The sequence below is a fragment of the Ctenopharyngodon idella genome, chromosome 18, assembly GCF_019924925.1.
Source record: "Ctenopharyngodon idella isolate HZGC_01 chromosome 18, HZGC01, whole genome shotgun sequence".
Taxonomy (NCBI): domain Eukaryota; kingdom Metazoa; phylum Chordata; class Actinopteri; order Cypriniformes; family Xenocyprididae; genus Ctenopharyngodon; species Ctenopharyngodon idella.
This window is the reverse complement of record NC_067237.1, coordinates 16254236-16268516: the sequence shown is the minus strand read 5'-3', so window position 1 is coordinate 16268516 and position 14281 is coordinate 16254236. Positions and strand designations below refer to the sequence as shown.

The 14281-nt window shown below is 38.1% G+C and overlaps 1 protein-coding gene across 2 annotated transcripts in view; it reads right to left on the bottom strand.

Moving 5' to 3' along the window:
- nedd4a (NEDD4 E3 ubiquitin protein ligase a) overlaps positions 1–14015 on the bottom strand; it is a 42081-nt gene extending 28066 nt beyond the window's left edge. The window contains exons 1-5 of one of the 2 annotated variants that reach the window (XM_051870711.1): positions 13731–14015; positions 12834–12907; positions 11105–11183; positions 10980–11018; positions 4342–4395 (exon numbers count right to left, since the gene is read on the bottom strand). In XM_051870711.1, coding sequence (XP_051726671.1) covers positions 4342–4395; positions 10980–11018; positions 11105–11183; positions 12834–12907; positions 13731–13781 — 297 coding nt within the window. In that variant the 5' untranslated portion in view covers positions 13782–14015. Of the gene's footprint in view, positions 1–461; positions 2033–4341; positions 4396–10979; positions 11019–11104; positions 11184–12833; positions 12908–13730 lie in introns of those variants that run through there. The other variant, XM_051870710.1, reaches the window with a different exon arrangement.
- Positions 14016–14281: the final 266 nt, after the last annotated feature.

The following is a 14281-nucleotide window of genomic DNA, read 5'->3' as shown; positions in this document are numbered from 1 at the left end:
ATGAGCTCCTGCAGGTTTGCAGATAAAGACTGTGAGAGGTTTCCATATACTGTTAAACAAATATAAATACTTATATAATTTAAATGCACTGTAATTCATTTGGGAATTGCACAATCCCATGTTGAAATTTATCACAGTCTATATATCTGCATATCTTTAAAAATTTAAAGGAAAAAGTTACATGCAAGATCAAGGGAAGGGAACTTTCTGAATTTGTTATGGTGCATATTTGCTGAATCATTGCACAATGTTTAATCCAGAGATGTTCAAACACCTCAACTATTCAATGGCAAGACAACTAGAGAACTCTACAAATCCACAAACCATGTCTTCAGAAATCTGCAAAGCTACTCATTTTGAATGCAAAAGATTGTTTACACTCACTGACTTTACCTTGTTTAAGAGAGTAAAATTACACCCTTATGTGCAAGATAGACGAGCTAAGAGACGGAAAGGCTTACGGTGGCATTTCTCTCTGTGCAGGTTGGAACATGATCCGTTTTGTCGTTTGTGCTGTTTTCCTGTAGGGTGTTTGGTTTACGTGCACCTGTGCCATGAGATACATGGATGTGTACGTGCGGAGGGCCGTTGGAGTGCATGTCTGCTGCATTTGAAACGTGACAGGATATCTCAGCGTTCGCACAGGGTAACTCCAAAGAAATACTCCTGTGAAGGAAGCGATGAGAGCCTTTTCTTGAGGACTGATCCGAATTACCACTAGTCGGAAAAGTGTCATGTCTTCTTTCTGTCGACGCCGCTCTTCCGTTTGGCAGCATACAAGCTGAGGTGCTACGGAAAAGCTTCGCCTTCTGAGGTTCCGGGATGTTGTCGGTTTGTGGGCCCTCGAGAGGTTTGGAACAGTCAATGTTAACCTTTGTTTTGGCTGAACTTGTTTTCCCTGAGGGAAGCAGTCTCTGGTTTGCGAAGTGCAATAAAACGCTGGAGTGTCTTTCCGTCCGCTCTGGTCCTGGCGGTTGTTCCGGAGGCACGCTGAAATGCACGATGGGTTTGGCGTCCCTGTGCTCTGCTGACGTACTGCTTTTGGACAGCCGCACACCATTAACTGCAGTGGCGACGGATCCCTTGGACGCCGCTTGCATGTCTTCGTGCAACGCATCAATGCTGGACAGCTGCATCTGATGAGAGGTCTGAAAGGAACTCCGTGCAGATGGAGGCAGCGGGGGAATCATGGGAGACGCAATTGGACTCACAGGGGAGGCGGGTGGCGTTGTGCATGGGCTCCGTGGGAAGATCACCAGGGATGAGCAGCGCCGCAAGGGCGCCCTCGCCTTCCGCCGAGAGATCGACTTGCGATCTGGGAGGTCCGCTTCAAATATGCTGTTGCTGCTGCAGTAACCGGCATCGCTCATGGTGCTGCTGCAACAGGAACCTCCATCCCCATTTCCGCCAAGCTCTCCGTCCTCCCCGGCACTGCTGCCGTCCGCATCTCCGCTCTGCTTGCAGGGCTGCAAGGAGATCTGAAGCGTGCTCTTCCGGCTCCCATTCACCTTGGGGATAAATACAGTGGAGTGCCGCTGTAAATTACCGTACTCTGGTGACAAGGGTGGCAAAGCCAGGGCCAGCTGTCCTGGAGTCACCTTCATATGGAGGGAACTCTGCGCCAAGCTGCTATCCTCGGCTTGACCGCTGCAGGTTTCTGACAGCGGGTCGGTGTTGCTTCTTCGCGAAGCAAAATGCAGTCGCAGGTGTCGCGCCATGCAGATCCAGTGGAATGCAGGAACCCGAAACTAACAAATAAAAAACGAGCAGCAAAAAGCAACTGCTCCTGGTCCCGTGCTGTGATTGCAACCATTAGCGGGTCCACACTGCCAAAATAGCAGCAGTGACAGGCGGCATTCCTCTTGAAGCTCCCCAGAAGCTAACATGACAGGTCAAATGCATAATGAAGGACAGTTCTATGCGTGCACCATCTACAGATCTAGTTCTCTGAGAGCTTTACTGCTCCAGAAACCCCTCTATGTCAGTACCTCAGCTGTGCCTTCTGTAGTTTTGCAAGCACCGATTCAGGCACGGGTGCCCTCCCTCCCACAGCTGCAACAAAAAACAACAATCTGCGTGCATGCCAGGATGGAGGTGGAACAGCTCGCCCTGTTCTGGCCAAGCTCGTCTCTGCCACCTCCTTTCACAGAAGTTGCAGCCCAGTGTCTAGAGTTTCTTGTAAAGCTGCACCCCTGCTAATATTTTTACCCCACCAGGATAGAGTTACAGGAAATAAAGAGGAACGGGGTTTGGCATCATTTTTTAAGCTTTCTGAGTGTGCAGCAAGTCGGAGATACGCCAGGTGTGAAACCGCCAAGCTCGTAAACTGAGCATTTGGCGCATTTCTCCACTTCTAACCATGCACGGCTTAAAGGCATGATAGCTTCATCTACAAGTTGAAAACTTGCAGAAGAAAATGTGCCTCCAAAATCGAGCTTGTTGTGCCAGCTCTCATATGGACATCATGTGTCACCTGAAACCCGCTGTTGCAGCCATTTAAGCCCATGCTTCTGTCAGAGAAAAGCCATCTCATTAATCAGGGGCAATTGCACCCAGGGGTAATTGGAGTTACCACAGTGCACATGACTAGTACGGGAAATCACCCTGCTTACAACATGACTGAAAATTAAATTGAATTTTGTGCACATGGAAGTTTTAGGATTTGGACACATTTTAAAACAAAGAATATCAGAGGCAATTGCATGCATTTCAAATGAAAATTAACATCTAGCCTACTGTCAAAAAGTCTGAAATGATTTGTCATCCTTTCTGTAAGCTACCACATTCCTCAGGAGATGGAAATAGCATGCATGCTTGGTTCATGCCAATGAACACATTCTAGCAATGACATACCAGTTTTTCTTACATCCAGTAACCGGGTTAACCCATCTGTCACATACAGGAAGATGACTGCAGTTTATAGTGTTATCAGGAGTTACTGTTCTTCCTTGAACACTGGGTCCTTTATGCTAGTGTTTGTTTAATTCAGGGAGGACGCCGTCAGCGTGTGACGGAGAGAACCCCCCTAACACCGGTCACGCCTCATTCACTTTTATGTGTTTTAAAGCAGTTACTTTTCACATTTACAACACCCAGAGGTACATTTCAGTTCCCAAGCCTGAGCTTTATGGTGGCTACTTGCAAAAAGGCACCCTTGTTCATTCATTACACACTGATTTTACAGACCTGAACCCAACACTAACCTGCAGAACACATTTGAGACTGCTGAACTGTGAATGGGTTCATTACCAAGCTAACACGTCTGCCACTGTACAGCCAAACAAATGCCACTGGTTAAGCCAATATTTCTATATTAGGCAACTCAAAAAAAGCAGACTGTAATGCCATTTGTTGCCACCACTGGTGCAGAAATTACACACAGCACCTTTAAACAATTTACTCGCTACTTCAATAGCAAAACAGACATAGAATGCATTAATAGAAATTTCCAAAGAACCAAAAAACAAAGTCTCAAATTTCAAATTTTGAATTTTTTAAAGAAAATTAAACAATAAACACAGTTTTGTGGCTCTTTAATAGGTCGTATCGATATAGTGCTTCAAGCGACTAATGAATCGATCATCTCTTCCTACTAGTTAATATATAGCATCAAATAAACATGAATGAACATCAGAAGGAATGTTGTTTCAACCGCGGAAAGACGTCAGTACACACTATTTTTCAAGTTCAAGTCCACCGACGTTAATCTACTAACTTCCCTGACTGCTTTGTCGGACAAAACGGCGGAATCACTGTTATGATTGGTTAGATTGCCTGTCAATCAAACTCCCGGTGAAGGGTCAATTTAAAACTAAAATTCACTGATCTACACTAATGCTCAAAGTTTTGGGCTCAGTATGATTTTTTTTTTAAATAAATGAATACTTTTATACCGCAAGGATGCATTAAACTGAACAAAAGTGACAGTAAAGACATTTATAATGTAACAAAAGATTTCTATTTCAAATAAATGCTATTTATTCAAAGAAATTGTATCACCATTTCCACAAAAATTAAGCAGCACAACTGTTTTCACCCAGGATAATAATCAGAAATGTTTCTTGAGCAGCAAATCAGCATATTAGAATGATTTCTGAAGGATCATGTGACACTGAAGACTGGAGTAATGATGCTAAAAATTCAGCTTTGATCACAGAAATAAATTACATTTTACATTATATTCACACAGAAGACAGTTATTTTAAATTGTAATAATATTTCACAATATCACTATGTACTTTTGATCAAATAAACGCAGCTTTGGTGACCATAAAAGACTACAAATGTCTCTAACTCATTTTTGATTGACATCACAGTAAATCAATGCACTCATGTACATACCAAACGATTTTCATCAAACACCTCCAGCAGCAGACGATGTTTCCTGGGATGCACCTGTGGGAGAAAGACGACACACACACACAAAATGAATATACAGACTACTGTTAATTTATGGACTAATATACAGAATTTATTTGCATATGTAATTTAAATGTCTCATTACAAGACAGAGGGTCTGTTTATTCTCCATTCATATGCCTTGACTTTAGCCCTGTAAATGGCCAGTGACTCATAACAGTGTGCCTGTAAGGCCAGACAGTGTATCATTTAGCATTTCATAAAGTCCCTGTGTTGGTATTTGGGCCAGTGGTCAGTATCGCAAATAGGTCAGAACCTTTTACGCCACTGTCTGGATCATTATAGTCATGATTCATGCACTAAATACCAGGTACAGTAGACAATTTCTGCATGCAAAAAATAGACAGGCCATTTTAAAGAAATGTAAAACGGTCCAAAGGTCTGAAACCGCATTGCAAATCAGGGATTTGACATTTTGTGCACCTGAACAACATTTTTAAAACAAAGAACAGGTATAAAGCTTTAGGATTTTTAACTTTTTAAAACAAAGAATAGTTATGTAAAATATAGGGCTGCCCTCTAATAGACGACGAGATGAGGCTTAGTCATCCAAATCTTAATTAGTTGGTTAGTTACAGAAAAACAAACTCCACGGGAATTGGTGAAGTCACAGTCGGCGACGGACAGAACGATAACGAAGCTGGTCCATGTGGTAATCACTCAGACATGGCTTATCATTTGAAACATGTAAGGAGTAGCCTAACGTTAGCCAGCTCGCTCTAACATTAACGATAACCTAGATAAATGTGCGCTATTATTAGGCACATATCCAAGTGTTTATGTGGAGTCTGGTAACTAAATTAGTACCTGCTTAACGTGCATTTCAACAAAAGCTCATCCACTATACTGTGGAGATGACGAGTCAGAGCCGTCAGCGTTCATCTTTGCAGCCGACACTCATTCAGAAATCGCTAGTTTATTAATAAATTGTTAAAATGTTCAGACAGTCTCCTTGCTGTTTTTTCCCGATATAATCATTACTTTTGCTGATGTGCTGCGGGCAAGCCTTATGCGTGCACTTGAGTGTTTTATTTATATTTTAAATGCTCATTATTATGGTTTAGTATTTCTCTGTAGTGTAGAACAATGTTTCATATAATATTCTTTCTCAGCCCTGAAACGTTTTCCGATGTCACACCCCAAGTATATAATAAAGTAATTAAATTAATACCATAAATGTCCGACTAGTCGAATGGCTTAAAGGGTTAGTTCACCCAAAAATGAAATTTCTGTCATTAATTACTCACCCTCATGTCGTTCCACACCTGTAAGACCTTCATTCATCTTCGCAACACAAATTAAGATATTTTTGATGAAATCCAAGGTTTTTTTATCCCCCAAAGAAAGCAACATAATTACGTTCGAACGCCGGCTCATTATTGGCCACTGCAGTCACGTGGACTATTTTAATGACGTCTTTACTATTTTCTGGACCCTGAATAATGGTAATAGCGTTGCTTTCTGTGGGGGATACAAAAAAAATCTCTTGGATTTCATCAAAAATATCTTAATTTGTGTTCCGAAGATGAGCGAAGGTCTTACAGGTGTGGAACGACATGAGGGTGAGTAATTAATGACAGAATTTTTATTTTGGGGTGAACTAACCCTTTAAATGAGTGACTACTAGTCTAGACCAGAAAAATCTTTATTTAAAATAAATAAGAAACACTTCAGATTGTGCACTATTTCTAGGTCACTAGTCAAAAAAAATAAGCATGACATTGATCATGTGACTCATTTGCACAGTCAGTTTTTGTTTGCTTCCATTGAAGCACAAAATGCTCTTTGGAACATCTCGGATCATGCTAAAATATGAGCATAACTACTTATGAGTGTTTAACCTTCAATATGCTTCATATCAGAATCAGAATAAGCTTTATTCGTCAAGTGTGCGCAAACACACGAAGAATTTGTTGTAGTTTTCAGGAGCTCAATGTACATACATATCCATAACACAACAGAACAGAAAGAACATTTAAATAATGAGATTAAGAAATAATAATAAATTAAAAATAAAGTAATATACATCTAGATCAGAAAATCTATCCACAAAAATATGTATTTACATAGTTAGGATCTATTTATTGACTATCTCTCAGGTGGCATGAACACCATATTGCGTACTGAATTATGAATTATAAAAGGTAGTAATTGGTGTGCTAGTTATTTAATGTGGAGATAGCCGGGGGAAAGAAACTAGATGTTCTAGTGCACAGAGATCTGTAACGTCTGCCTGAGGGCAGAAGTGCAAACAGGTTGTGGCCTGGGTGTTTATAAAGTATTGATGAGTCTTCATAACATCTTGAATTGGGTTATATCAACAGAGCAGTTTCCAAAGAACCTTATATCGATGTTGCCACGGTATTGCACCAGCATCTGTCTATGTCTATGGAAGAGAGATATGCACAACGCGTCAGTAAATGCGTCACAGCTCGTCACATAACAGCAGGGAAAGTGGGCAGAATGTAAGCGGCACCCCTCATCTCGAACGCACCCCGTAACTCAACCCCTGACCTCTGACCCCAGAACATGTGACCGCACCTCTCTCTTTACATGCTGCCCAAACAGGCTGTTATTTAAATAAAGGGTGATTCTTCAAAACATCACAAATCTGTTTGTACATTCATCACATGTTCTGGAGTAAAAATCTGATCATGGCCTGATAGTAATTTTTCGCATATTAGAGAAAAAGGTAGATATGTGCCTATTGGCCATCGCGCTGGCCTGTTCTGAGTTTCTTCTATGCCCCAAACTAGTCATTTGACATCTGACAGGTTCATGCTGAACGCCAGTCTTCCTCTATAAAGAAATGTGAAGGTCAGAGATGCGATGGCTCTGCGGAGCTAGACTGTGTTTCATAAGTTTGTATAAACACTGTCATCAGTCGAGACAAACACACTCAGCAGGAATGTCACAGAATATAAGCTGTTATATATACACGTTTCCAGCACTGTGGTGTAAAAAACAGAGGGAAAAAAAACAAAGAACAATGAGTGCGTTTACATGCACATTCATAAACCGATTATGCTTAATAAGCCAACAACATGTGTTCATGTAAACACATTAAACCATTTTCCTTTATCAGCATAAGATCACAAACGGCTTGAGAATAAACAGATCAACAGAGCTAGATTTTTGCCCCGATTTCACCCCGCATGTAAACACCTTAACCCACATTCTGTTGGCTCATTGAAGAGCGCATGTGTGATATGTCACAGAAAACGTCCTTATATACAGCAGATTTAAAGGATTAGTTCACTTCAGAATTAAAATTTCCTGATAATTTACTCAACCCCATGTCATCCAAGATGTTTATGTCTTTCTTTCTGCAGTCGAAATGAAATTAAGGTTTTTGAGGAAAACATTACAGGATTTTACTCCATATAGTGAACTTCAACAGTTACCAATGGGTTGAAGGTCCAAATGTCAGTTTCAGTGCAGCTTCAAAGAGCTCTACACGATCCCAGACGAGGAATAAGGGTCTTATCTAGAGAAACCATCGGCCATTTTCTAAACAAAATAAAAATTATATACTTTTTAACCACAAATGCTCATCTTGCACTGCTCTGCGATGCGCCACACATTACGTAATCATGTTGGAAAGGTCACACGTGACGTAGGTGAAAGTACAGATCCAGCGTTTACAAAGTGAACGTGCAAAGACTAAGTCAAACAGCCTTTACAAAAAAAAAGGTAAAACAACGATGTTGGACGGTTTTGAAGTTGGAGGAGAAAATTCGATTTTTCGCCCTACCGCAGTACTTCCGCCTACGTCATGCGTGACCTTTCCAACGTGATAACGTCATGCGCGGCGCATCGCAGAGCAGTGCAAGATGAGCATTTGTGGTTAAAAAGTACATAATTTTTTTTTTTTTTTTTAGAAAATGGCCGATGGTTTCTCTAGATAAGACCCTTATTCCTCGTCTGGGATCATGTAGAGCTCTTTGAAGCTGCACTGAAACTGACATTTGGAACTTCAACCCGTTGAACCCCAGTGAAGTCCACTATATGGAGAAAAATCCTAGAATGTTTTCTTCAAAAACCTTATTTTCTTTTCGACTGAAGAAAGAAAGACATAAACATCCTGTATGACATGGGGGCGAGTAAATTATGAGGGAATTTTAATTCTGAAGTGAACTAATCCTTTAAGTGCATCCAGCCACAGCAAGTACTTTGCGGTAGGGAAGGATAAATGTAATCGCAAACTCCGATTTTTTGTTGACCCAAGAAAAATATATATATAAAAAAAATGTGTTTTCATCTCGCGCAGCCAAAGGACAAGTGGTACAGCTGTAGAAACTTCAAATATAAGAAGAGAATGAGTCAGTGCAAGTTTGACATTTTGAAATACTCTGGGGGGTTTTTAATGCTTTATTTAACATCACAACTCTTACAATAAATAGAATACTCTGAAATGCATGGATGTTTACATTTGGATGTCGCCACCGGGAAATAACCTGTTATTTTTAAACACGTTTCACTTGCATTTCGAGGTAATTGATACTGTAAACTGGTAAATCGGGTTATTTCAATAAACTGATTTTTGGCAGTTATTAGTGTGCATGTAAACATACAAACCTCTGTCGTGAAAAGCTGTGGTTGGTTGCTATGGATTGCTAAGGTATTTTTAATATTTGTATGCATTGCATTTACTTAACTGAAGCATTGTCACTGTTTTTTTTTTTCAACACTGACTTTTCATAGAAACATTACTCCATTATGGTCCATTAATATAAAATGCAAAAATGGTTTTATAAAACACTTGAGCTTTTAAACAGGCTCCTGATGCTGAAATATGAGCAGCCCATATTCTATAACATGCTCTATTATTACCAAACACAACGACTGAAACTGTTCAATATTATTTCACAAGAACACATTACTGGAATCACACACAATATCCATACATGATGATGTATGATGAACAGAGCCGCGGTCACACTAGACTTTGAGCACGTGAAATTTCTGCAAAGGTCGTGATATGACGTCACACCCTGTGGTGTCTTTTTAGAAACATAAATTCAACATATAACAAATAATAATAAATCCAGAAAGTAAAAATTTAACTTTACTGCAAAAAATGTGCGGTTTTAATTCATACAAGAGTTTGCGGCGTGACTTAGCGATGTTCTATTGGTCACGTGTCTTCACGTGATATGAATTCGCAGGTCAGAGTTCATTAAACTTGAACTTTGGAACGAGGCCAAATGCGAAACTTCTTCACATGAGGTTGTGTTTTCAGTCTCCAGCATTCATATGCATATGAATGGAAGTCAATGGAACGAAAAGTGTAGTGTGACCATCCCTTATTATCCTATAATATATTATATAAATAATCAAATATAATAAATAAATAATAAATAATATAAAATATATTAAATAATATATTTAAATAAAAATAATTATTTTATTTTATTATTTGTTTATTTTTGTTTTAATTTTATATTGTTATTTTTTATATATATATATATATATATATACTACCACTCAAAAGTTTGGAAACATTACTATTTTTAATGTTTTTGAACGAAGTCTCATATGCTCATTAAGGCTGCATTTATTTCATAATAAATACAGAAAAAACAATAATATTGTGAAATATTATTATAATTTAAAATTATGGTTTTCTATTTTAATATACTTTAAAATATAATTTATTTCTGTGATCAAAGCTGAATTTTCAGCATCATTACTCCAGTCTTCAGTGTCACATGATCCTTCAGAAATCATTCTAATATGCTGATTTGATACTATGTTGAAAACAGTTGTGTTGCTTAATATTTTTTGTGATACTTTTTTCAGGATTCATTGATGACTAAAAGGTTAAAAAGAACAGCATTTATTCAAAATATAAATCTTTTCTAACAATATAAATCTTTACTATCACTTTTTATCAATTTAACACATCCGTGCTGAATAAAAGTATTAATTTCTTTCAAAAAAAAGAAAGAAAAAAAATTACTGACCCCAAACTTTTGAACGGTAGTGTATATTGTTACAAAAGATTTCTATTTTAAATAAATGCTGATTTTTTAAAACTTTTTATTCATCAAAGAATCTTGGAAAAGTATCACAGGTTATAAAATAATATTAAGCAGCACAACTGTTTCCAACATTGATAATAAATCATCATATTAGAATGATTTCTGAAGGATCATGTGACACTGAAGACTGGAGTAATGATGCTGAAAATTCAGCTTTGATCACAGGAATAAATTATATTTTAAAGTATATTAAAATAGAAAACCATAATTTTAAACTGTAATAATATTTCACACTATTATTGTTTTTTTCTGTATTTATTATGAAATAAATGCAGCCTTAATGAGCATAAGAGACTTCATTCAAAAACATTAAAAATAGTAATGACTGATAATATATATATATATATATATACTATGATTTCATTAATTATTAGCATTTCATTGACTCACAAACCCCAGTTTGAGAACCTACCGATACAGTATTTTTCCTTTAGATTTTGGGACATTTTTTGACAGTTTCATCAAATTCACGCTACAGTCAGCTGATATGATCTTTGTAAATACCCGTTCACTTACTCTAAAGAAGAATTCCTCATTCCACTTCGGATCCAATGTCTAAAAAAAAAAAAAGACATGAACAGAAAGATGGAGAAATGTTGTTGAAATGTTGATGAATTCTGTAGCAGAGTCTGCACACATACCTTTTTAATGGTTTTGGTCTGTAGACTGGTGATTTCTCCGTTGACCGGGTCATAGAGTGAGATTCTTGTGTAAGGATCACTGCGGATGAGAGGAAAACAAACAAATATTACATAAGCACACATGGAAAGATTTCTCATCTTTGAGTCATACAGGAAGTGTTACTAAATATTTCAGTATTGCGGTCACATTTTCCATTGTTAATCGCAGGACGTGATCAAGAATGAGTGTTATGATTGGTAGTCATGTGATATTGGAATGGATCCATCTTTAACTAACCATAACAGGTTAGGTATTAATCCATTCTCTCACATCAGTCTAGTTCAGATTAATCAGTTTGGGATAATGTCATTCATCAGCTTAACCTACATGTAACATCAGGAGGAAGCAACACACAATCTTTCAGCTGTTTCATTTGAGTCGCTGAAGGTTTTCTCTGAATATCTGGCCTTTCCAAGCGAGTATTACAGTGAAGGAGAGATGATATCGCTCAGCACAGATATTGATTGCATACCTAGAGCTGTGTTATTTAGGTCAAAGTGAGCACGGCCGATCTGTTCGTATCCTCAAGGACGGCCGGGACGGCTGCTAACACTGCCATCTACTGTACTGCGGGACACAACCGGGACCTTTCCATCGGCCTGCAGTTCACTGTAGGCTATGCATAATATGAATTCTTTAGCATGTGGCGGCAAGAAATAACTTTTCTTAGCAAAATGCCGAGCTTACATTGTATTACAATTGGTAAATGGATAAATATTAAACTAAATAATCATTAAAAGTCAAAAATGAAACAGCAACTGCAACTCATATTACTTTTGTAATGTAAACATGGTATTTAGCGAGAAAAGAAAATGTAGGGCGGGACATGATTATAGTCTTTTGGGAATAGATTAATGATCAAAGTGGGCTTTCCAAAGCAGAATGCTTAACGTGACTAACAAATCAAGCACAATTAGGCCAGAAATGTGTATTAAGAAAGTAAAGAGGGTCAAAGTGGATTTCATAATGATTTCATGATCATTGTTATTTTTTTTAACGAAGATTCAGCTAAAATGTAAGAGTAATAAACAATCACAATAAATCAGATTTACCGTTTAAGCTTATGAATCCAATTCAACTATAAGGCTGTAAAAACAACATCTTTTTCTTTTTTTAGAAACAGATAAAGCCTGTATGAGTGTCAGATTGTCCAAACAAAACCTCCATTATGCGGGATACATGAAGCACAGATAAACTATTTTGTGTTTTCATAACAAACTGAAGGCGCGCGAACACGTTAACGTGATGCTGGCGGAGCGGGTACGTGAAGCAAACCTGCGAAGTGTCCTTAAAATGTGCCGTACACTACCTGAAACATGTCGACGGACACAAAACGTGAGTGTTGAATGAAATCATGGGAAAAACCTTGTTCAACAAGTGAACTGAGCATTTGAAGAAAACAGAAACTCTCATTCAAAAAGAGAAAAGGACCATAATTAGTCGTCAGCTGATATGGGCTTTTCATCAAGTGTTATTTAAAGAGCCAGGTTTATACATAATACAATGGCAATATTTTACACAATATATATTTTTTAAAAAAAAGGCAGTTTGGATATTATTATTACCCAATGAGTCTCAAATGATCAATTATCTGCCGTTTTAATCATTATATCTGTATTTCATTAACATTAATATGTTCTAGTGTCATTTTTCATGGTGCGATGCCACTAAACAACCTGATATACTGACCTGGCACCCAAAATGTCCTTCTTGGCCAATCCCATTCCACCAATGACTTTCACCCTTAAGATTCTGGATTCATCCTGAAGGAAAGCAAAAATATTCAATAAGGTACAAAAACGACAATGAACATCAAGAATTGTACTGCCTAGAGATTTAAGAATGATTAAGACACAATTAAAATGGCTTGACGATTACGAGTGAATATGTATTTCCTATAGAAACAGGAAGTTTGATCCACTTTGACCCATTAGTGGGCGGGACATTCTTCTTTCAGAGAGCATTTGATTGGCCAAAATGTGTATACATGCATTAATGCAATATGAAATCAATGTTTTTGGTCTATTTTCCTAAAAGAACATACATATAATCTGCATATCTGCTTAGAAGTATGCGAGCATATAGATGGCCTTAAAAATAACATTAAAAAAACTAGTTTTGAGGTCAAACATGATAGCAACACCTCTAAAAGAGCAACAAACAATAGATATAATGAAATTATATTTGTCACATGTGATCAAAAATATGCTATATAATAAACATGTGACGTCATGTGGTATGTATGGCGTCATATAGCCCTCAGAAGTACAGTAGATGTTGCGCAAGAGTCACGAGACTACAATAAAAATGAAATAAAGTGACATATATCAATAAATCAAACAAATCCTATCTTAATCGATAGCAAACGCAGTTTTATGTCAGTTATGTGCCATAATTAAACAAACAAACAGCATGTTATACTGTTATCATAACACAAAGTGGAGCAGAACTTCATCTGAGACCCACCGGATACCACAGAGCCCATATGACATAAGAGCTGGAGACTGGGGTGATGTTTATGCAATATTACAGAATTTCTATGACTGATATAACACATTACTTGATATGACAGCTGAATTCATTTACCTCATCGGTCTGAAGTCCTCGAACCTCCGGGAGTAGCGCGGCCATGTTCATGTTCCGTGCCAGGATGCCAACCTGCGTCGATATAAACGGCCGAAAGATACAAATAAACCCGAACTGTCAAAGAGTGCGCTAGGCTTCAACGGAAGTGGGTTCTCCGGGATATGACACGAGCGAAGTGGCGTTAGCTTGTCAAATGAATCGTTGAAACTACGCCGATGTACATCCTCACGGCGCGCGTCCACCTCGACACGCCCCCTACTGCTCGCTCACGCCCACTACGTTCTCAACCACGCCCCTTGTCTGATGATGATATGATTAAAATATATATGTATATATAATAAATAACTGAGTTCACTTGAACGCTGTCATGACAACAGTGCAGTAAACGGAAGTTGAACGTCACGCCTTTGTCTTTGGCATTAAAATGTTTATAACTCTTTCTCTTTACATTTTAAATCAGTCATATTGAAGGTTTATTATGGTTATTACCTTTACTGGCACCTGTAATGCTGTATGTAAAACAATAATAATATCCAATATACCAAGTATAT